Genomic DNA, 24,165 nt, shown 5'->3' with positions numbered 1-24,165 from the left:
ATTTTGAAAAGATTTTTAAGGAAATGATCGGAAGAGGCAATTTGATTTGTGGTGTGGGGAACATCCCTACATAAGCACCTGGTTTTATAGTGTCCTAGGATGACGAAAATGCCCCTCCCCAATTGGCTTAATTTCTGTTTCGTTCTTATCCTCTTTGGAATAATATTTTAAATTATTTTATTTTATTAAATTTTAATGGTTTCACTTGGGCTAGATACATTTATCCTACTAAAAGGCCGTGTATGGGCCCATAATTATTTTATTTTATTAAATTTTAATAAACAGTGCCTAAATTGTTGTCCAGTCAAAATAAACCAATTATTTAACGAGGTTGACACAATATGATAGAAAATTTCGATAAAGTTTATATTCAACGTCACCGTGATTCATAATCCAGAGACTAACTAGGAAATGATACTCTGAATCATAGAACTATAATGAAATATACGATCAACCAACATTTATCAAATTTAAAAAAGGGTCAAAAGAAATGGTTGATATCGGGCAACGACATGTGGTATTTTTTTTTCATCTGTTCGTCGATTGTACATGTCTTAACTGATTGAATTATATTCAAGTTAACTACAAACGATTCATTGTCAGATTGATGTTATTAGAGTATCATATTAAAATATAAAATTACCAGTTTAGTCTCTAAAGGTTAGGTTTGTGTCTATCTCGTTCCTAAACTTTCAAAATGGCCTCAATTTGAACTCTAAACTTTTAATTATATAGAAAGTAAATTCTTAAATTTTAAAAAATAAAAATGAGGACCTAATAGACTAAAAATGATTAAATTTGTATATATATATATTATTTTTTTATTACCAAAAATCTTAATATTTAAATATAAACTTTAGGTCTAATAAAACACTAAATATTTAATTTTATATCCGGAACATCTATAAATTTAAAAAAATACAAAATTAGGGGCTTTTAAAAACTATATATTTTTCTAAATTTAACAAGTACTCTAAATTACTAAAATATGAATATTAATTTAATGTCTAAAATATTTCATTAAAAAAATGTTAGTGACCATAGAATATATTTAGATATATAGTTCCAAAGTTTCTAACGGCCATATCTTTGAACCATAGATTGAAACTATATAATATATGTAAACTTTATAATATATTCAAGTAATGTCACCCATGAAATTATTTGGTAAATTAAAATATGATAAATAAAAGCATTGGATTCTCTCTTGGAGCTGGGTTTTCCATTTTAAATATAATGAAAACATTTATTAATTATGTTAATATGATATTAATCTTTAATTAATTGGGTTTTATAATCATATTATAATGTTATTAGGGTTTGAAGATGATGATGGAGAATTTGTCACGTTGTATGGAAGGGAGAGGTCTGCATGTGCATACCCATGTGATCATGTGGTCTGGTTCCTCCTGTCTTCTTGTCTCATTGGTCTCTTTCTCTTTTATTTTAGGTCAACATGCATGTATGCATTCTTTAAGTGAAAACTAAGAATCGAGAAGTTTGGAATGTTTTGGGTAAAAATTACGTTCGGTTCGAGAGATTGGTTTCGTAGAAGTGCAGTTTGTTAAAATATCATCGCTAGTCCAATAGGGTCGTCGAGCCAAATAATTGTATGAACCCATTGTATATACATTTTATATCATCACTAGTCCAATAGGGTCGTCGAGCCCAGTAATTATATGAACCCATTGTATATATATTTTATTAATAAATTTCGAACAGTTTCAAGTAGCAAAATATAGCAGTAGTATACAGTATCGCTAGTCCAATAGGGTCGAGCCCAATCATATGCTTTTATGCTAATTTGAACAATATGACCATTTTGTTAATAAAACTTTGAGTTGTTCTGCTAGATCAGTCGTTCAAGACCTCTAGTGTAACGGTCCATATCCACTGCTAGCAGATATTGTCCTATTTGAGTTTTCCCTTTCGGGCTTCCCCTCAAGGCTTTAAAACGTGCTAGGGGAAAGTTTCGATGTCTTTATAAATGGTGGTTTGTTCTCCTCCCCAACTAATGTGGAACATCACATCTAGTCTCAAAATGGGATCACCTCTGACCTTATTAGCCAAAATACTAATTATATAATTAGATTAAGTTTTAAATTATCGTAAATGAATCGATTTACGATATTTGAAACATATCGTCGACGTTTTTCTAAATTATCGAAAAAAAAATATCTATTTGTAGTCTTAATAATATCATCGAGCCCGAGAAAATATTATAACGACCAAAACCCTAAAACATATGCAAATTAATTGGGTGAATAATTGAGTTCATGAACCCATAATTCTAAACACCAAAAAGGACCATTGTGTTTAGAAAATGGGATGTTTCCCCTTTTTACTACACAAAACTTTGGTTGGTTTTCAATGTTTCTATCATATTTTCTAAATTTTAATTTTAATTTTAATTTTTTCTTATTGGGTTTAATTGAATTTTGCCTATTTATTTATTTATTATTTATTATTTATTATTAAAATTGACATTTGTTTTTTATTATACAGTCTGGATCTTTGTCTTGGAATCTACCTAGGATCCTTGGTTGAGTTCTATTATTGATTTAATTAATTATTAGGCCAATTAAAACTTTTCAAAATATTCTTTCAATTTATTCTCGACCCCTAATAGATATTGTCCGTTTTGATCTATTGTGTATCGATATCAACTTCACAGTTTTAAAACACGTATCTTAGTAATAGGTTTCCACACTCTTAGCTTCGTTCCTCTCTCTCTATTCAATGTGGGATCTCACAATTCACTCTCTTGGGAGCTCAACATCTTCGTTGGCACACCGCTCGGTGTCTGACTCTGATACCATTTGTAACAATTCAAGTTCACTGCTAGTAAATGTTGTCCAATTTGCCCATTACGAATTGTCCTCAGCTTCACAATTTCAAAACGTGTCTTTCAGGGACAGATTTTTACACCAAAATGTTTCGTTTCTCTCTCCAACTGACATGAGATCTCATGAAATCATGATTTATTATTTTTATTAAACTTTGTTTTAATAGTTTTTTATAATATAAAATAAGAATAATTTTACAACTATGGGCCATCACGAAACTTTCCGGGAGGGGTTAGCCCAAGTTTGTTACTCGAGCCCAAACGGTATTATGGGCCTTAAAAGTCCATTCACTTGCAACTATGGGCCTTCCCCAAACAGTTTTGATGGGCCCATAGCGTCTATTCGCTTTCGGCCTGGGTGTTTGTATATAATTCTTCAATTATATTTTATAAATTTTAAAAGTAAGCTTTTTTTTCTTCTTAAATTATATTATTTATCATTTAGAGATTAATAAAAGTAATAAACTAAAATTTTTAATTATTGAGTAATAAAAGTACGGATTTAAAAATAAAATTAATAAAATTTAATGTTTTACTAAAGAAATTTAAAATATATTTTTATTAATTAATATTTATTAGGAGAAAAAAGGACAAATATATTAGAAAAAAATATTCAATTTAAAATGTGATATCTTATATAGATTGGAGAGAGGAACGAAACATTGCTTATAAAAGTACAAAAATTTATTCTTAACAGACATGTTTTAAAACTATGAGACTAACTGCAATAAATAACGGACTAAAACGAACAATATTTGTTAGTAGTGGGCATGAACGGTTACAAATGGTATTGGAACCAGACACCGGACAATGTGTGGGCCCCATCAAAGGGAGTGAATTATTAAAAAAAAAAAAGACTAATGACAATACATAACGAACTAAAGTCTACTTCTACTAGCGGTCGGCTTGGATTTACAGAAATTTTTTTAATTATAATATAATGCAATTAATTAATTAATTAATTAAAAAAACAATTGGACCGCCATGGAATAAAAAATCAGCTGGCGTGTCGACATACATCAGCAGACAGAGTCGACTAGTTTCCAAAATTTATATAATTTTCGTTTTTTTCCATTTTTTGGACTAAAAAAATACACATTTGTCATAACCTAATTCAAGTCCAAAAGAATACCAAATAGTCAACCCTAAAATAGAGGGCTGCATGTTCAGCCCACTCGTTGAAAAAGACATCTGGCTACCCTTTATTCTTTTTTTTTTTTTTTAAAATTATAATTTAAATAATTTTAAATTTCTGCCACGTCATCGCTGACAATATCAACAATTTCCTTCCAACTTATTTGTTATTATATATTATTATAATAATTTAAAAAACAATGGTTCTTATTATAAATGTTGCATCCTCTCATTCATTGTCACGCTACCATATTATATATATATATATATTTATTTATTTATTTTTGTATATATTTTATTTAATATATTGGTGAAGTCAAAATAACAAATAATTAATGCTACATTTTGTCAAAATATTTATGAAAAATTATAATTGGAAACTTTGAATAAATACAAAATAAAATTAAGACTAATAAAATTATAACTCAACTGTTTAAAAAAATTGTGCGTGAGAAATTAAAAAAAAAAAAAGAAAATTTTGTCTTATTTTTATTCCATTAGTAACAAAAGACAAAAATGACGAGGGTAATAAATGAGGCTAAGCCACTGGAGCTGTGAAATTGGGCCTGAGAAATGGGCCGTTCATTTGAGAGATTTGGGCCATAGGCCCACAAGAAAAGCTTTCCCAATCACGGGAATATTGCCTGCTTTACCTAAACTTTTAGCGCACTTTTCAACGATCACCGATTCAGCAGCACGGACCATAGATTTATCACCTTAATACCACCGGCAGCTCCGGTTTCCTGTCTCCGTTTCTTTTGGATTTAAACCCCACGCCCCCCCACTCACAAACCATATTCAGCTCTCGCCCAATTCACTATTCTCTCTAGAAACTCCTTACCATTCTCTTTACTTTTTCACCAAGCCAATGGGTAAAAGTCCATTTCTCGTTCAGTTTTCTTTGAATATTGGATTTGTGGAAAATTTCTGTCGATGTTTGGTTTGGATCATCGATCGTACTTGCTATCGTTACTGATTGTGTTTTTTTTTTTTTTTTTTTTTGAATTTTTTATTTGGTTCTGCGTTGATTTGCAGCCAAGATCAAGATCGGAATCAACGGTATTTTCAGCTCTATTGATTTAGTTAGAACTTGTTTGAGATGACTTTCTGGTGCGTATCTGATTAATATTCTTTCATTTTTTTGCGTCTGTTTTTGTTGTGGAAATGAAAATCAGGATTCGGAAGAATCGGAAGGTTGGTCGCTAGAGTTGCTTTACAGAGAGACGATGTGGAACTCGTTGCCATTAACGATCCATTCATCACAACTGATTACATGGTATTGATAGTCTTTTCAGTCTCAGGGTTTCTTTTTGTTCTTTGTTCCTTGATCGGTCGAGGGATGATGGTGAATTTGTTGTATGAGCTGCTCTCGTTATTATTTTAGTGGTTTTTGAGTTGTTATTCTTTTTGTTTGGTGGAATAGACCTACATGTTCAAGTACGACAGTGTTCATGGTCACTGGAAACATAGCGACGTGAAGGTGAAGGACTCTAAGACCCTTCTTTTTGGTGACAAAGCCGTCTCCGTTTTTGGCGTCAGGTACGTAATTTTTCCACTTGCCGAGGGCTAATTAATTCGGTGTGAGAGTTCCTTTTCAATCGATTTAATGTTGAATAAATTCTGATTTTAGAAATCCGGAGGAGATCCCATGGGGTCAGGCTGGAGCGGAATACATTGTAGAGTCCACCGGTGTTTTCACCGACAAAGAGAAAGCTGCTGCTCATTTGAAGGTTTGCCTTTCCTGCGTCCTTTTTCCCCTCTGTTATTGTTATGTTAGACTTGTTTTTCCAATTTTAATGTTTTTTTTAGAAGCATTCAACCCTGTAATCTCATTATCCGACATTAAGTCTGTCTAGCAAAGACTGATTTCTTCTGTTGCACTTCAATTGATGTTAATTTTGGAAATTTAGTTTTAGGATTTCTTCTAGGTTAAGTTTTATCATGTTTTTAATGCTTATTATGTTTCGACAGTGTCTTCTAAGATTTTGGGTCTAGCAATAGGGTTATTACATAAAAAAAGCTTCAATATAGGCATATATCCAGCCTATATTTATTCATCTTATCTGATCTTTATGTTTAATGGCTGTTTCAGGGTGGTGCTAAGAAGGTTATCATCTCTGCCCCCAGCAAGGATGCCCCCATGTTTGTTGTAGGAGTCAATGAGAAGGAATACAAGCCAGAACTTAACATTATTTCCAATGCTAGCTGCACCACCAACTGCCTTGCTCCTCTTGCTAAGGTTTCTACTTGCACGATTGTTGATTCTGTTGTAGTTCCTCGGTATTGATTGCCTTAACACTCCATTTTATTTACGAATATTGTAGGTTATCAATGACAGATTTGGCATTGTTGAGGGTTTGATGACCACTGTTCACTCAATCACTGGTGGGTCATTGGATTATTTAGTCTATTTGTCTTGAGGGTGTTCCTCCAATATACGTTTGGTGGTTTTTAATCTGATGCGCTTGTTTGCAGCCACACAAAAAACTGTTGATGGGCCATCAAGCAAAGACTGGAGAGGTGGAAGAGCTGCTTCATTTAACATCATTCCTAGCAGCACTGGAGCTGCTAAGGTATTGACATTTACACTCTGATGCATGTTTTTTGATGATTGTCTTGCCTCTTATAGCTTTAAGCACAACTAAGGTCGTCCATTATGTCATTATTTAGGCCGTTGGCAAAGTCCTCCCTGCATTGAATGGAAAATTGACCGGAATGTCTTTCCGTGTTCCTACCGTCGATGTTTCTGTTGTCGATCTTACAGTGAGGTTGGAAAAGAAGGCCTCTTATGAGGATATTAAGGCTGCCATCAAGTAAGGATAGAGTGTTCTTTGCTCAATCACTTAAATTTGAGTTCTACCTGCTAATAACCGTACTATTCAACCTCTTGGGATATGATTGAGTGATTGAAAATCCGTTCTTTGTGGTTCTTAGGGAAGAGGCTGAGGGAAAATTGAAGGGAGTTTTGGGCTACACTGAAGATGATGTCGTGTCCTCTGACTTTGTTGGTGACTCCAGGTCTGCCTTCTCATCCTCAACTGTTATTATTTCTTCTATACGACCTTCATCCTATCCATTAAAAGAAACAATTCATTGTATCTGATGTTACAAACGCAACTATTACAGGTCAAGCATCTTCGATGCTAAGGCCGGGATTGCACTGAACGACAACTTTGTGAAGCTTGTCTCGTGGTACGACAACGAAGTAGGATACAGGTACAAAGTTGAACCCAATCTGACTCATTTCTGACATGTACCACCTTTTATTCCTTCGACAGTTTTTAGTAATGCCTCAACTTTTGTTTGTTTTGACAGTACTCGTGTCGTTGACTTGATTGTCCATGTCGCCGGTGTCCATTAAGAAGGTTTTAGCTTCCATGGTTTGTTCTTGTTCCAGTACTACAGAGGCTCAGCTATGAGCGAGAAAAAGTTGAATAAAACAGAGTTTTCAAGCCGCCGGCTATTTCTTTCAAGTTCTTAAGTTGTATTGTCTTGTCTTGTCCTTTTTTGTGAGACGATTGTGTGGATTTCCACCCTCTAGTATGCTTATTTGTAATGCTTTTGAGTAGCAAAAACTCAACTCGAAATAGATTTGGTTTTTCCAACCTTCCATCTCTTTGTTGCTTCTAAAGCTTGTTCTATTTCGTTCCATCTATTTCTCTATTGGAACTGTTGATAAAACTTGGCTGAATTAGAAAGAATATCCCTAAAGATCCTTGGCATTACTAGTACTTAGAAACTTATAAAGGAAAATTGTGGAAAATACAGAGCCCCAACATCACCGTCGCCGTCCCTACCAAATCTCAGGCCTGCAACTATTCCTGGAGGGGCATCACGCCCCTTCGGATGTCAAACACTACGCTAAACTACAGCCATGCATATCACAATGGACATTGACCCACCACTTTCAACTCAATTATTTTGCTCACTTTTCAAGGCTCCCCATTTCCTTTAGCTACCTCCTACGGACCATACATTCCCCTTCCGTCTCATACCAGTTATACCCTTCATTTGCCACCGACCACCGTTCCCACTTTCTTGTTGCTTCCTTTCTCTCTGGTCTTTAAGAAGACCCTTCCTCCCATTCTCAACCATCAGTCATTTTGCCCACTATATTCAGTTCTTGCCTTGTCTTTGGAAATCCTCGTACATCTCTCTCCAATGGGTATGATTTCATTTCTGGTTTTTGTTTACTTTCTTAAGTAAATTTCTACTTCTGTTCTCATTTTGGTCTTTTACTTTTTGGAATACTTTGCTGATTGTTCTTTCATTTGGTTGGATTCTGTATCTGCGTTGGTTTGCAGCCAAGATCAAGATTGGAATCAACGGTATTGTATTTGATTTACCCTTTTCGTTTAAACTGATTAGAATGTCCTAAAACCGATTGATATTATAGGGTGTTTACTGTTTCTGGTTATGGAAATGAAAAACCAGGATTTGGAAGGATTGGGAGGTTGGTAGCGAGGGTTGCTCTACAGAGAAACGATGTCGAACTCGTTGCTGTTAATGACCCTTTTATCACCACTGATTACATGGTACTCTTTGCTACTCTTTTTTACATTCCAAACTTTTTTTTTCTTCGTACAAGCAATTGCTGGATTATAAGTGGTTGTTTGTTTGTTTGGTGGAGTAGACCTACATGTTCAAGTACGACAGTGTTCATGGCCAATGGAAGCATCAAGACGTGAAGATTAAGGATTCTAAGACCCTTCTCTTTGGTGAGCAGGCTGTTACAGTTTTTGGCATCAGGTAATAAAACAGCACAGTTAGTCCTGATTTTCTTAGAAGAGCTTCCCTTCGAACTAGTTATTGAATGTTGAGTACATATAACGTTAGGAATCCAGAGGAGATCCCATGGGCTGAGGCCGGCGCTGAATATATTGTAGAGTCCACTGGTGTTTTCACAGACAAAGACAAGGCTGCTGCGCATTTGAAGGTTGTTTTCTCTTTCTTCATGTAGGCCTTTTGTTAATCAAGTAAATACTTCATTACCTTTGAGCCTGCGTGGTAGCAGTCCATTTACTGGTTTATAAGTTTCCAGTCTTTGTAATTACCCTCACTTGAAATTTGCTACACCAGTATTGCACTTGGTTCTTCTGTTAATCCGAGAATAGTAGTTCAAGCTTACATACATTTGTTAATTTCTACTGTGTATACTTGTTTGAATCTATCAGTACTCCAACATATGATACTCGTGTTAGCTAATCTTCGATCAATCGAGGCAGGGTGGCGCAAAGAAGGTTATCATCTCTGCTCCCAGCAAGGATGCTCCCATGTTTGTTGTGGGAGTCAATGAAAAGGAATACAAATCAGATCTTGATGTTATATCTAATGCTAGTTGCACCACCAACTGTCTTGCTCCTCTTGCAAAGGTTAATCCTTAATATTCTTGGTTATGGCCTTATGGGGTTGATCATCTGAGTGTTTAAACCTGAAAATTTTGCAGGTCATTCATGATAGATTTGGCATTGTTGAGGGCCTGATGACCACTGTTCACTCAATGACTGGTGGGTCTTCGATCTGTAGGCAAAATTTAGATATAAGCTACTTGATCTGAGAGGGTTTATCTGATGTACTCATTTTGTTTGATTTCTGCTAACTTCTTGCTTTTTTAGCCACCCAAAAGACTGTTGATGGACCATCTAGCAAAGACTGGAGAGGTGGAAGAGCTGCTTCATTCAACATCATCCCTAGCAGTACTGGAGCTGCTAAGGTATTGATCACTGATGAGCTCTACAGCTGACTGATGTTTTGAGTATCTACTTTCTTAGCTTATCTAAGCTCTGATCCAATCATTGTGTTCGTTTAGGCTGTCGGCAAAGTTCTGCCTGCATTGAATGGAAAACTGACCGGTATGGCTTTTCGTGTTCCTACCGTTGATGTCTCGGTAGTTGACCTTACAGTGAGGTTGGAGAAGGCAGCATCTTATGAAGATATTAAAGCTGCTATCAAGTAAGGATATAGTTTGCTTCATTCTTGTGAGATCTCACATCAGTTAGAGAGGGGAACGAATCATTCCTTATAAGAGTGTAGAAACCTCTCCTTAGTAAGCGTGTTTTAAACCGTGAGGCTGACGGCGATACTGAAATGAATTGTTAGTTAGGGTTATTACATACCTGGTCGTATTATCTTCTTTTTGATTCATTTTCTTTGTTTGGTTACCAGGGAGGAGTCTGAGGGAAAGTTGAAAGGAATTCTGGGTTACACCGAAGACGAGGTGGTGTCCACTGATTTTGTGGGTGACAACAGGTACGGTTTCTACTAACGAACTTACGCGAACAAGATCTCTTACGGTCGTCGTACAACTGTATCCTTAAGACAAGATTTGTTAAGAACTCGATCGTTATATTACATAAAAACAAAGTCTATTATTTCTAAGACATGTTACTCCGCAATCGGACCAGGTCAAGTATTTTCGACGCCAAGGCCGGGATCGCACTGAACAAAAACTACGTGAAGCTCGTGTCGTGGTACGACAACGAGTTAGGCTACAGGTACAAACAAAGCAAAAGGCTTTGCATTACTGTAGTAATCCTGGTAGTTTAGGGACTGATGAAGCACCATTTCTGATCCCATTTTGTTTTGATTGTTTTGCTGTGCAGCACTCGTGTTATTGACTTGATTGTTCACGTCGCTTCTGTCCATTAAGATAAAGATGGGATGCCCTTCCTCCAGTTGCTGAGAAATAAAAGAGCTTTCAACCTTCAATTTTCACCGCTTCTTCTGTTCTTCTTCCTCAGTGAAGATATCTATGTTTTCTGTGATGTTTCCTCAATGATTATTATTATTATTATTATGTTTGGATTTTCTGGGGTTAATTAATATATCCATTTTATGTTATTTGTTAATTTCTTCTTCTTTTCAAAATTAGAAAATTTATTTTTAAATAATAAAATGTCACGTCAGCTTACGTGACGTAGGGACTAAAAAATATTATCAAATACTTAACTTGAATGCCCCACGTTGGTTGGGGAGGAGAACAAACCACCATTTATAAGGGTGTGGAAACCTTCCCCTAGCAGACGCGTTTTAAAACATTGAGGGGAAATCCGAAAGGAGAAGAAGACAATATCTACTAGCGGTGGATCTGGGCCGTTATAAATGGTATCAGAACTAGACATCCGACGATGTGTCAGCTTTCTCGTTCTCCAAATGGGAGTAGACACGAGATGGTGTGCTAATAAGGACTCTGGCCCCAAAGGGATGTGGATTTGGGGGCGGTCCCACATTGATTGGAGGAAGAAAAGAGTGTCAGGGAGGACGCTGGCCCCTAAGGGGGTGGGTTGTGACCTCCCACATTGGTTGGGAGGAGAACAAATCAAATTTATAAGGTGCGGTAATCTTCTCCTAGCAGACGCCCAAAATGCTAGCCGTGGATTAGACTTGGATACCCAAATAAAATCTAAATCGGACCAAAAAGAATATAATTAAAAAAATTCATAAGATCGGATTTAAACCAGTGATAGAGATTTAAGAACTAAATTAATATTAAAATCAAAGAAAAAAAAAAGTGTATTTTACCATTTTTAATTAAAAAAAAAAAAGAAAAAAAAAGATTTTACAAATAAACTTAGCAAATTGCATTAAACTTTGATAATAAATATTGCAATATTTATTATGATGGTTAGTTAATTAATATTTTCATGGAAGTTGAAAAAGAAGAGTTAATTATTTGATTTTTTATATTTATATTAGTGATTTTTTAGAGATTTTTTATGTTGATTTTTATTTTAAAAAAATAAACCATGGTTGAATTAGTGAGAAAAAAAAAAAAGAAAAAAAAAAAAGAAGGAAAAACAATAATTATATATCCCGAATTTAAAAGATTTAAGGAAGTTTGGGTAAAAATTCAACTGTTTCCTTTTAATAACATTCACGCGCCACCATGGACCATACGACAGAGCAGAGCTACCGCATTCAAATTTCATATAATTTCGATCTCTCCGCCAAATCACGCCACTGAGCTCTTCTCTCTCTCTCTCTCGAAGCATGTTTTTCCTCAACAAAGACCTCCAATGGAGTTCTCTTTGACTGCTTAAAATGGCGGAGTTTTAGATTTCTAAATCTTCAACTGTTTGTTTGATTCGGATTAGAAATGGCGTCGTCTGCTTTCAAATCGACGACCAAACGGACGCCGATCGGAGCATCGGTTGCTTCAAATGATGACTCCGCTTCAACCAATCGGAGCTCGATTCACCGCCGCTCTCGAAGTTTGAGCCGATTTTCCCACCCTCTGCCATCGTCTCCCGCCGATAAGGGATTCGACGAGGGTTCAGCTCGGCAAGGTAGGTTTGTAAACACGTCGTCGAGAGGCTCGGGATTCCCTGAGATCAGTCTCGATGACTTAGCAGTCGAATTCTTCGGTTCTGGTGATCGAGGGCGGTCCGCTGCGCGGAGCTCCGAGTCGAGTGGTGCTACGAATGCTGCCGTGGCGTCGAATAGACGAGGGAGGTCAGTGTCGAGACACAGTTGTGCTAAAGGTAGTGGCGGTAGTAACGAGGGCAAAGGAAGAGCCAGTTATAGCGTTGGAGGGGGGAAAGTGGTTCCTGAAAGTAATTCGAGAAGACGGCGCTCTCTCTCGGTGGTTCGCTACCAGATTAGCGATTCGGAGGTGAATAATCCATTCCATTTTCTCTGGTTCGGTTGTGGTTTGAATAATTTCTTACTTGGACAATAGGACGAATATCTATTCCTATAGAAGGTTCATCTTAGCTAATTATAAGTGATTTTCAATTTGGAATGTTGCAATTAGATGTTGATAGTTGTGTGTTTTGGTGGAAATAATGGGAAATTGGCTCAGGAATTCTTGTACTAACCCCATAATAATTTTCCAACACAGAGTGATATTGATCGATCTCAGAATTCTGGAATTCGTGTCAAAGAAAAGAGCTATGGTATAGGAAATAAGCAGAAGCCAATATCTCATAAGGCTGATGATTCAAACCGTAGACCATCATTGCAAAGATCTCTTAGCCAGAATGATTTTAAGTGCCATGATGGCTATTCAGTAAGCTCTTCCCCCTTTTAATTACTGTTTATTGTATTCACTTGCTGCTGGGGATGGGGAGGAGGATTTGCATTACGTTGTTTCCACCCTTTTATGACCAATTCCTATTACAGAGCCAGTCTTCAGTTCTAACTGATGATGAAGGGAAGGATACATACTTCGGTAATGGTGTAATGGAGGAGACTATTCGATCAATTTATGCAAGAAAGGTCCATTTCTCTGTAATATATGAAAGTTATACACACCATAATTGAGACTTGTCCATCCATTACATATCTCTGGGTTTACGTCATATTTTTCAGGCAAAGCAGCCCAATGGGGGTGTTGTTGACAATGGCGGCTTGTATGAAGCAATGCGGAAAGAACTTAGACATGCTGTGGAAGAGATAAGGGTGGAACTTGAGCAGGTGCGTGAGATCCTTCTAATTGGTTCTAGTTCTACTCTTCATTAGTAAATAAATTTTATTTTGAACGAAGTTATCCTAATAATTTATCTAGAGTTCATCGCAATTCTTTTCGAATAATTCAGGAAATGGTGAACAGAAATTCGTCTGTTGGAACTTTCAGTGATGATTTGCATTCAAGTGATTCTGGTATTTGTCAGCATACGTCTCCATTTACTAGAAATTATTCAACAAAACAAGAACAGGTAAGGATACATGTGTTTTTTCTTGTGATTCATCTTTGATGTTTTCTATAACTAAGCCAGTATCAGATCTGTCCTGATATCAGTTGGAAATTTCTATTGAGTTTTGGTTTTTATGGATGGTCATCTACTTTTAATTTCTCTTCCACTTATTTATCAGTATCTTTTCTTCTCTGGCATTCTATTATAAGATCTTATAGTGATTCATTACATGTTCTGATGGTGACCAAAAAATCTATGTATGCGATGACAGTCTGGGAAGCGCAGAGATTCATTGGGTAAGATGGTGACAGAGGAGCAACGTGGTCAAGAACGTCCAAAGATGATTAAAAATTTGCCTCCTGATCTGAAAAATGCTGTCGCAGAGAACCCTTCACGAACCAGAAAGGTGCGTGATTCTTGTATTGACTTTGACAAAATACATAGCCAAGATATCTTAATTGACTGTTCTCATCTAGGACCATCGTTGCAAAGAACTCAGAAAACTTGCAGCAATGCTTTACAATTTTAACTGTAATTTGGATCAGTTTGTAACAGATCAAACCTACGGCTATCAGATATTATCCTCTTTGAGCTTTCCCTTCTAGACTTCCCTTCAAGGTTTTAAAATGCATTTGTTAGGGAGAGATTTCCACACCCTTATAAGGAATGTTTTGTTCCCCTCTCCAACCAATGTGGGATTTTACAATCCACCCCCTTGGGGGCCAGCGTCTTCACTGCCACACTGTTTGGTGTCGGATTCTGATAGCATTTTGTAACAGCACAAACCCACCACTAGCAGATAATATCTTTTTTAGGTTTTCCCTCAAGGTTTTAAAACACGACTGCTAGAGAGATTTCCACACCCTTATAAGGAATGCTTCGTTCCTCTCTCCAACCAATGTGGGATCTTACAAAATTTCACCATTCATCTACTTCCACCAATCTCCTACATCGCTTACTTTCTGCTTGAACTGGAACCTGGTCCCACCAACAATAACATTTAACCTCCTCAAACGAGTTTGAGTCTCTCTTTTGTTTGTAATGTTGATGATTATTTCTGTATCTATCTCCCAGAGGAGCAAGGATAGAAGTAGGATGTCAAAACGATTGAGTGAGGAGGCAGAAAAATACATTGAGGACTTCATTTCCAATGTCGAAGATACCGACATTTCATCTCTTGATGGCGATAGGAGCGACGCCAGTTCATCTTTAAGGGGGAAAGAAAAACCAAATTTCAAAATTCAAGCAGCCAGCAAACATGTTCCTCCTGGAATGGATGGTGTCCTATTTCCATGGTTGCAATGGGAGACCGATAATGATGCCACTCCTTATCCTCGAAAGAGTATGATCGAACCGCCTACAACTCCGCAAACTTTTCCAAGGGATGTTAATCAGGTAACATCTAATCCACAAGCCATCTAAAAGAGCTAATCTGATTTTACTATCAAGCCATTTCTTACCTCTCTAGCCTTTGGCGTCTTAGGATACAATCAATGCCCAAGATCTATGCAACCAATCTGCTAGCAGCCAAGGGAGTTGGAGCCCTGGCGTTAACATTAGCCTTTCTGGGAAAGCTGTTAAAGATATAGAAAGTAGATTCAAAAGACTTGGTAATTATCAAAATCAGTCCTATTTGGAATCAAGAGAATCTCGGTTCGATATGGATGAATATTTAAAGCGTCCAAGCAATGAAGATTTTCTCCTAGAAAGATGGAAGCAGCAGCACAGAACCAACTCCAGTGGTCTATTGCTTTGCCATCGTCTATTTTTATAGGTATTTTCTTCTCTTTCACACATTTTTACTCTTCTCTCATCCTCTATTCTTTCTGTCTCTTGAGCTGATGGGTTTTGTAAATTATAATTCTGTGGTAGGAGGATAGTTTAGTCTTTTTCAATTTGGATACTATCCGGGTTAAGTAGTTGTCTCGTGAGTTATCCATGATAAACGTTTATCTATACTCACAGTTATATACATTCAAATGGGAAGAAAAAGCCGAAGAATCTAGCTACAGGAGAATCAAGAACAAAGTTATAGGTCTGTATCGATTAAATATTTGTTCATCGCTTTAGCAATTCAAATTAGTTTACCATCAACAAGATTCCTTAAGAATGAAAATCATATTCTTCGTCAATCTTTTTTGTATTTGATGATTCATAGCATTAGAAGATATTTTGATTCTCGGATTTTGTGGGATTTTAGACTTCTAACTTGAAATTTTTTATCTTGTTTGGTAGCCGAGAAAATTAGTATAAGAATTGGACAAATAATAAGACGAAATCAGGTTAGCTCTACGAATTATTTTTATATTGTAATAAAATTAAACTACTAATAGAAATTTAAAAATATTATAAACATAAGGTAATAACAATTCTCGTCCATATACTAAAAATAATAATAATAATTTTTAAATAAAGGTGAGACATATTTTATAATTTAGCATATAATCTGTTCAATTGTGACTTTTTCTTATTAAAATTAATATATTATTCTTCTCAAATAATAATATTAAAAAAGAAAAAGAAAAAAAAAAAAAAAAAGAGAATCTTTTTAGTGAATGAAAGTGGAGTTCAATGTACGGAAAGTTTAGACAAAAACAGTACCAAATCAATGATAAGACCCAAACCACCAATCTCGCCATTAATTAATTTTAGAGAAAATAAGTATATTTTTTTTATACCAATCTTCAATATTTGAATAATGTTTTAAAAGCTTATTAAATTAAATAATGCTTCAAGACTATTGTTTATGTTATATCCTATGGTCTGATATTGTGTGAATTTTTATTTTTATTAAATATTTGGACTTAAGAGCTCAATCCAATTTGTTGAAATAAATAAATAAAATTTAAAATTAATCATAAGACAGATATAAAGTTATACCTGCCCACTTAATGGATAACCCTCCATTGTCTTCCATGTTAGGTAGGAGAAGAGAAATAATTTAATTTATTGGTTAGTTTTATGTGTCAAATCAAATTAAAATTATTTTATTTTAAAACGTAGAAAAGGAGGCTTGAAAAATAAAAATTAATTAATAATGTTACACGAACACGACTCTCCACATTGGTATGATATTGTCCACTTTGAGCATAAGCTCTTGTGGCTTTTCCCCAAAAGATCTTACACCAATGGAAAGAGTATTCTTTGTTTATAAACTCACGATCATTCCCTAAATTAGCCGATGTGGGACTTTTATCATCTAACAAGTAATACATTAACTTACACATCCCATTACTCGAACTTTGTACAATTAGCTACGAACGCCTATCAATTACTCGATGAACAAGTACTTGAGCTTGTATAATTAGCTACGAACGCCTATCAATTACTCGATGAACAAGTACTTGAGCTTGTATAGTCAATGAGGAAAGCATATTAGTATTAGTTACTCAAACTTGAATAGCTGGTGACAAAGACGTATTGATACTTAAGCTAGTGATGACAAGGGCATGATAGTACTCGACCATTGTATAGTTAGCTACGATGGCGTATTAGTTACTCAAGCTTTGTACAAGTAGGCGTATTAGTTACTCAAACGTACTAGTATTTAAACTTCACTTGTCCCGTTATCGATAACTACCCGAGAGAACTAATAACTAGTATCTCTAGATAACTAATACCCTGTCTCCCTAAACACGGAAAGGTGTCCTTCAAAACGTCCACACGAGACAAAGAAAATGAAACCAAAATCAATATAATTAAGTTCATTACACGACCATGGTCATGTTCATCTTCAACAATTTTTTTTTTTTTTTTTTTGAAAAATAAATATATTGATCTGAAAAATAAATGAAAACCCAATATTTACATGAAAAAGAAAAAGACGATTATAGGCAATGCATTGAAAACTTGAACCCTAACAAAGCCCTCTCTATTCACAATTCTCTTACAAACCTCCCAATAAAAAACCAACCCGAACCGGCTCATTATCGGCAGAAGCCGAGACTGAGCGCCGCCTTGACGTCCAGCCTCCAAGCAAACCCGCCGCCGTCCATCCTCCATGCATCACACGGCGCCGTCAACGAGCTCCTCTCCTTTCCCCACCGGCTCCGGTACTGAACCTTAACTCTACACGTGAATGCCGGCCACCACTCCTCCGCCGTCTCCTTCATCTCCAACCAAACCCTCACCACGTCATCCGCCGTACCCCCCACCATCTCCCTATACGCTTCGTTTGTCCACGTCACCTTCCCTCCACCGTCCGATATAAACCCAGGACACGTGTCTCTCTCTAGATTCCTCCTCCTCTCCTCGTCCGTACATCCCAACTCCTCCCCTTCTCCCCACGTGATCTCCGCTACGTGCTCCACCGTCACCGACGAAGCCACTATCCTCACCGCCTGCGGCACCGACACCGCTGCAACCGCCGTCCGATCCACCACCAATCCCGCTTCCTCTCTCACCCCCTCGAAACTCAACCAAACCGGCACGTTTCTTCCTTCTCTCTTAACACAACCCGGAATCTCCGGCAAAAGCGGCAACGTCGTCGTCATAACCGCCGAACCCAAAACGCCGTCGTTTGTTACACTCTTCTTCCTCCGATTATTGCACCGCTTACTTCCAGTTTCCCTACCGCACTTCCTCTTCCCTCTACCGGTTCGTCCGGTAACCTCAGGTTTCTCCGGCGTGGAATCCGCAGAACCAGATCCGGAGGAAAGCGCCGGTTTAGGCGCAATGGGGCGAAACCTAAGCATTATACGGTCGACTTTCGACATGTCGTGAGAAGGACCGACATATCGGGCAATACAGCAACCTCCTCTCCCGTTACCGTCCATTAAGAAACAATCAAACGGCTCAGATTGAAAGCTGATTTTGCAGCAAAAACTTTGCAACGATCATGTGAAGAATGGCGAAGCAAAAGAGCGGAGATTTATAAGAAGCGGCGATTGGGACACGTAGCGGTACAGACACGTTGAATCCGCAGCTTCCAACAGCGCAGATCGCGATTGGGCGACATACAAGAAACGTGGCGTTTTATCCTTTTTTTTATTTTTTATTTTTATTATTTATTTTCTGATGAGTGGGGCCCACCAAACTCGGATTGTGATTGGGCTCCACCTGGCAACCAATCAGAGGTCAAGAAGTGTAGGGTACAGAAGCCGAAAGCCATCCACGTATCCCCTGTCTCGCCTCTAACTCTTAATTTATTTTATTCTTTTTTCTCTTATTTTGAGTTTTAATTTTTTTTTTTTTTTTATAAATTAATAAATTAAGTTCAAATATGATTGGAAGAATTCCAACCATTAATATTTTATTACGAGCCTAAGATTAAATCATCGATTATTTGACGATAATTTGTATTTTATCTATTGATTTTAATAAATAAATGTTATTATTCTTTGAGATCAGGTAGTGTCAATAGACCTTCTTTAATGCTTTTATTTATCACGGAAGCGTTTATCGACTAAATTTTGACATTTTCAATGTTTTTTTGTGATGGGTGATTGGATATCTTCGTTGATCTTTAAAATCGGACGTTACCCATTTGAGCATTTCTCATTCCACTTAGTAATCATAGTTTTCGAGCTGGTACGAGTCTTTGAGGTTGACCTACTACTACACAATAAACTATGTACAAATACTCAGAAGTTGAACATTGTTTCAAATCACCTGCTCGAATATTCTAATTATTTTTAATTATCTACGTTACACAGACGTCTCTAGAGTTCTGAATTATGAATTTTTTTTTTTTTTTTTTGGTGGTTGGAATTAAATTTCAAAATCTTGTGAAGCAAAAAGTCTAAAAGACATTAATAATTTACAAATAATTATAATTAATTTAGTTACCAAAAATCGAGGGGATGAGGTGGACATTTTGGGGAAGGGAGGTAAGGTGGGTTAACGCGTGGACCAATAGGAAGCGGATAGAAACGACTAACGAGGCCAAGAGATTTGAGATTTCCGTAAATAAATGCGAATCAAATTTTGCCAAGTGGACGGTCGGATGACACTTCCCCGTCATCCTTTCATATATTTGATGTGATGGCCTCAGATCAGATTGATTGGTTCCTCGGAAAATAAAATAAATAAAAAAACTTAAATAAGTGCAAATTTACCAAAATACCCCTTATTTCCCACTACCAATATCCAAAAATTACCAAATTTTGACTCAAATTGACCATTTTTTTTTTGTTATCTATTAACTCAAATTGTTTTTATAAATGACATTGAAAGTATATTACAAAATTAAGACATATTTTTTTAAAAATAAAAATGATTTTTCCCTATAATATAAAAATTGCCAACAAATAAATAAATATATATATATATATATGACAAGAATAAATCATTAATATTGAGTGTCTAATTTATTGATTTATCCTCGACAAAACTATAAATAAATTATTGAATAATTTGTTGGACAATTTCATAATATTATATTATCAGAATAAAAAGTATATATATATATATATAGTATTTAATTTAATTTAAAAATAATAGAGACTATAAATGGACAATTAATGTTTCGCTAGTTGAACTAAGCTCAAATTGGCATAATAAATTTTATTTAATCAAAGTTCTTAAAATAATATTGTATGCTATCCATCTAGCTACTAGAGAACAAATAATATTAGACTAATTTTTTAATAAATAATATTAAAAAGACGAAGAAGGAAAAGAATCCAGCTAAGATTGACCATTTTAGTCTAGAAGTTCACAATGAATATCTATATATATCTAGAAGTGAATTAAAAATTGTGGGGGAAAAGAGGTAGGAAGAGCTTGGCTTGAGTGATGATAATGTTCTAGAACCTTACTTGATTGCATTAAACAAATTCAATTAGGTTAATACTTTATTTCCCGCCTAATTATTATAACAATAATCAATTCCTGATCTAAGAGGAAGACCGACCGCGTCGAGATCGAGATACGACTCGAACTTCTACTGGAGGCAGCAATCTCAAATTTTTCGTAATGGATAAACTAACACCGTTCACATTTGAATTATAATGAGTAGTTTGTAACCGTCTAATTTCCGATAACGGAAATATAGTAATTTTCAGTGACTCGGTAATTGTTAAAATTTAAAATAATTTTTTTAGTTTATTTTTTGTTTTATATTTTAAAAAAGAAAATAAAAAAAATAATATTTTTGTTGGATAATTGGTTAGCAATTATTGCAACTAATGGGATTTTGGCATGTATAATACGGCAATAATTAACTTATTTTATTTAATTAATAGTTAAGTGGTGAAGTTCTCTTCCATAATTTATTTATTAATTTATTTTTAGTTCATTGCATAATTCAATTTTATTTCGTTAATGGAGGATAATTATAATGAAATGATTTGACGTCATCCTCATCCATACTAATCCATAATTAACCTTATATTTACAAAAATTAAAATTTCATTAAATTCATATAATTTAAAAGAAACTTAATGCAATAATTAACTTCTTATATTTCTTATTAAGTTAAATGATAAATTTATTGTTTTTTTAATTTTTATATATATATAGTATTTTTAGAAATATTTTTATTAATTTAGTAAAAAAATATTAATTAATTAAAATAGAGCTATAGATATGTAACGGCACAGGGATCGGTTCCACATCCTTATAAATGGTGGTTTGTTCTCCTCTTCAACCAATGTGGGACATCACAATCCACCCCCCTTCGGGACCCTTCGACCTCGCTGACACTCTTTTCTTCCTCCGATCAATGTGGGACCGCCACCAAATTCACCCTCCTCTGGGGCCCAACGTTCTTACTAGCACATCGTCTCGTGTTTACTCCCTTCGGGGAACAACGAGAAGGCTGGCACATCGTCCGATGTTTGATTTTGATACCATTTGTAACGGTCTAGATTCACCACTAGCAGATATTGTTCTTTTTTAGCACATCACATGATATTAATAAATAAAATAAAAATAGGGGCATATTTGTCAAAGTTGAATAAAATTTGTATTATAAAAGGGATAAGATCCCAAACTTAATTAGAAAGTGATAAAGGGTTCCCAACTTTACCCTCAAATCAATGTCGCACCATCTTTTCATAGTACTACCAAGTTTATTAAATATTTATGAAATTGTGGTACGTAAAAGGCATTCAAAGGAATGCCTTTATTTTGCATACTAAATAAATAAATTAAAGTTTGGGACTAAGGGTTTATATAATATGTAATATATAGTTGGATCAATAATAATGGAGCCTATAAAAAAAAAAAAAAATTATTCTCTTATATCATTAAAAAAATAAAACAAAAATAAAAAATTAAAGTAACCATCGTCCTTCATCTTGGTTCTTGAAAGTATGACCCACGTAGAAACAAAGAGATTTCTATTTTCTCCCTGGCCTTTAACGCTGTTATCAGTGACGACAAATGTGAAAAAAATTTAAGTAGCTGCGTCACTGAAGGTGGCAACAACTGCGGTAGTTTTACTAACTTTAGTGGTGAGGAATTTGAGCATGGTTAAAAATCGAGTGGAAATGGAGAAAACGTGGTGATGAACTGAGAAACGCCTAGAAATACATACAAATGCGACTCTAATACCAGGAGAAACTGGATAGAGATTTCGGTGACAAATACAATGAGATGAATCAGTACGGTGATCGATTCGAAAATGAAAGCACTCCGTCGAGGAAAAAGTGGGTTGTTTTTCTTAAAGCTTACTGACCTAGTAAAATTCTACCCCGATCAATAATAAAAGGAAAGAAAATAGCTCAACTGTGAAAAAAATTAATGAAATAAAAAATATAAGAGTAAACACGGTTTGAAATCTTATTTTACGAAATAAACAGTTTTAGGTCAAAATTGATAAAATTTGTCGTTTAGGGTAAAAAATTGACCATGACCTTAACTAAGATTATTACAGTCATCTCGTTATATATAACGTCTATAGCATCAAACACAACATCTCTACAAATGCTTCGTACTCGAGCTTGTCGTACAAGCTTTGTGTCAATCTTAATTATTTATTCAAGTTGCTAAATAAAGAAATTTAGCATCTTCGATCACACCCGACTAAACAATTTTCATGGATCCACACGAAATTTTTAATTATTTTTTTGTTGTAATATCCTATGAATTATTATTATTGTTAAATAAGAATATATTATTTAACTCAAGGAAGCTACTTTATATTAAAAATTATAATATGATTGTTAAACAACCAAATTAAATAATAATGAAAGTAATAACCTTAAACAATATGGTAAGAATAATGCGACATTAGGCCAAAAGTGGCATACCATTATAAGTAAAGTACCCACTAAACCATATAATTAATCCCTAAAATACGCTAATTTTCTTAATTATTTTATTTAATAAATGTGAAAAAAGTAACATCGAACTCGATTCACCACGCATGATGGTTGAAGTACGGCTGTCGGAATCGCCCACGTGATAGCCGCAACATGGACCAATAGAATTTGGCCACGTAGCAGAAAAGGTTTTTATTAAGATTGCAAAAGAAGTATGTCTCTGAATAATTTGATGTCCATAAGGAAGTGGGTCTTCGCCACGTGGACCTTTGGGGCCCACAAGGGAAGGGTATCTTGGTCAAAATTAATGGGCTTTGGTCTGAAATTAGGTTCCTGTCTGAGGTTCGGTCAGAAAAGGGAGACCGTTGGAATAAGGGCAGATGAGAGAGAAAGTGAAAGACCCTCTTTGGAAGGTGCAAGCCTGTCTAGAAATGGAGAGAATCTATTTGTCCTCCTTTATTTTTTTTATTCATTAAATTGTTAAAAAATACTTAATATATTTTTTAATTTGTAATATTATTTTTTAGATAAAACAATGTGACGATGGGACTCGGAGGGGGTGAATTGTTCTACTTTGGTTGAAGAGGGGAACAGAGCATTCTTTATAAGGGTGTGAAAATCTCTCACTAACTTGAAGAGAAGCTCGAAAAGAAAAGCCCAAAGAGGACAATATATGCTAACAGTGGATTTGGGCTCGTATTAGAGCTAGACACCGAACTATGTACTAGTATTAAAGGGAGTAGACAACGGACGATGTGTCAGCGAGAACGTCGGACCCTGAAGAAAGGGTGGTTGTGAGAGCCCATATTGATTGGAGAGAAGAACGAGTGCCAACGAGGACGCTGGACCCTGAAGGGAGATGAATTGCGAAATCCCACACAAAAGAACGAGTACCCTTCAGAGTAGATTGTGAAATCTCACATTGATTAGGTTCAAACAGTGTCACATTATTCTAATTGTCGTCTAAAATTTGAAATCTTCTTATTCTAACTATAGTTTTGAACGAAAGTTTACGAGTAATATTGAAATTTTTAAAAGAATAAAATTATTTTTATATAAATGATAAAATACAATTATTATTAAATTTAAGATAAGGCTTAAGGGGAAGGTGATATTAACATCATTAAATAAAGATAAACTCAAATTGAAGCCTTGAAATATCCCATTTCCTAATCATGAAAGCTACTTCCTTTGCTTTTCTAAGTAGGATTTCCTAGTAAGCATGTGCTGTCAAAAGAATCAATCAATAAATAATTTTAAATTTAAATTTTGCTATATAAACCTATTTAATTTCTTAATTGGAGCTTTTTTTTTCCCTCCAATTTAATTACTATTATTTAATCGA

The 24,165-nt window shown here is 35.3% G+C and overlaps 4 protein-coding genes across 4 annotated transcripts; 3 read left to right on the top strand and 1 right to left on the bottom strand.

Annotated features, from left to right (window-relative positions):
• Positions 1-4,714: 4,714 nt before the first annotated feature.
• LOC111782639 (glyceraldehyde-3-phosphate dehydrogenase, cytosolic) lies at positions 4,715-7,589 on the top strand. The gene is made up of 12 exons (XM_023663423.2): positions 4,715-4,851; positions 5,015-5,038; positions 5,155-5,255; positions 5,403-5,518; positions 5,610-5,709; positions 6,072-6,218; positions 6,304-6,364; positions 6,455-6,552; positions 6,650-6,792; positions 6,914-6,997; positions 7,106-7,195; positions 7,295-7,589. The coding sequence occupies exons 1-12, from the start codon at positions 4,848-4,850 to the stop codon at positions 7,338-7,340; spliced, it is 1,014 nt and encodes a 337-aa protein (XP_023519191.1). The 5' UTR covers positions 4,715-4,847; the 3' UTR covers positions 7,341-7,589.
• Positions 7,590-7,734: 145 nt separating this feature from the next.
• LOC111782640 (glyceraldehyde-3-phosphate dehydrogenase, cytosolic) lies at positions 7,735-10,827 on the top strand. The gene is made up of 12 exons (XM_023663424.2): positions 7,735-8,144; positions 8,284-8,307; positions 8,414-8,514; positions 8,613-8,728; positions 8,816-8,915; positions 9,205-9,351; positions 9,426-9,486; positions 9,595-9,692; positions 9,789-9,931; positions 10,145-10,228; positions 10,384-10,473; positions 10,582-10,827. Exons 1-12 carry the CDS (start codon positions 8,141-8,143, stop codon positions 10,625-10,627), a joined length of 1,014 nt encoding a protein of 337 aa, XP_023519192.1. The 5' UTR covers positions 7,735-8,140; the 3' UTR covers positions 10,628-10,827.
• Positions 10,828-11,849: 1,022 nt separating this feature from the next.
• On the top strand, positions 11,850-15,746 carry LOC111782615 (uncharacterized). Its single transcript, XM_023663397.2, has 9 exons — positions 11,850-12,590; positions 12,819-12,986; positions 13,100-13,195; positions 13,289-13,393; positions 13,516-13,635; positions 13,886-14,020; positions 14,689-15,009; positions 15,098-15,388; positions 15,580-15,746. The coding sequence occupies exons 1-8, from the start codon at positions 12,075-12,077 to the stop codon at positions 15,386-15,388; spliced, it is 1,752 nt and encodes a 583-aa protein (XP_023519165.1). The 5' UTR covers positions 11,850-12,074; the 3' UTR covers positions 15,580-15,746.
• Positions 15,747-17,425: 1,679 nt separating this feature from the next.
• On the bottom strand, positions 17,426-18,437 carry LOC111783222 (uncharacterized). The gene has a single exon (XM_023664123.2). It carries the CDS (start codon positions 18,387-18,389, stop codon positions 17,541-17,543), a length of 849 nt encoding a protein of 282 aa, XP_023519891.2. The 5' UTR covers positions 18,390-18,437; the 3' UTR covers positions 17,426-17,540.
• Positions 18,438-24,165: the final 5,728 nt, after the last annotated feature.

Source organism: Cucurbita pepo, chromosome 20 (assembly GCF_057944985.1).
Source record: "Cucurbita pepo subsp. pepo isolate OVF chromosome 20, ASM5794498v1, whole genome shotgun sequence".
NCBI lineage: Eukaryota > Viridiplantae > Streptophyta > Magnoliopsida > Cucurbitales > Cucurbitaceae > Cucurbita > Cucurbita pepo.
This window is presented reverse-complemented; position numbering and strand designations above follow the sequence as displayed.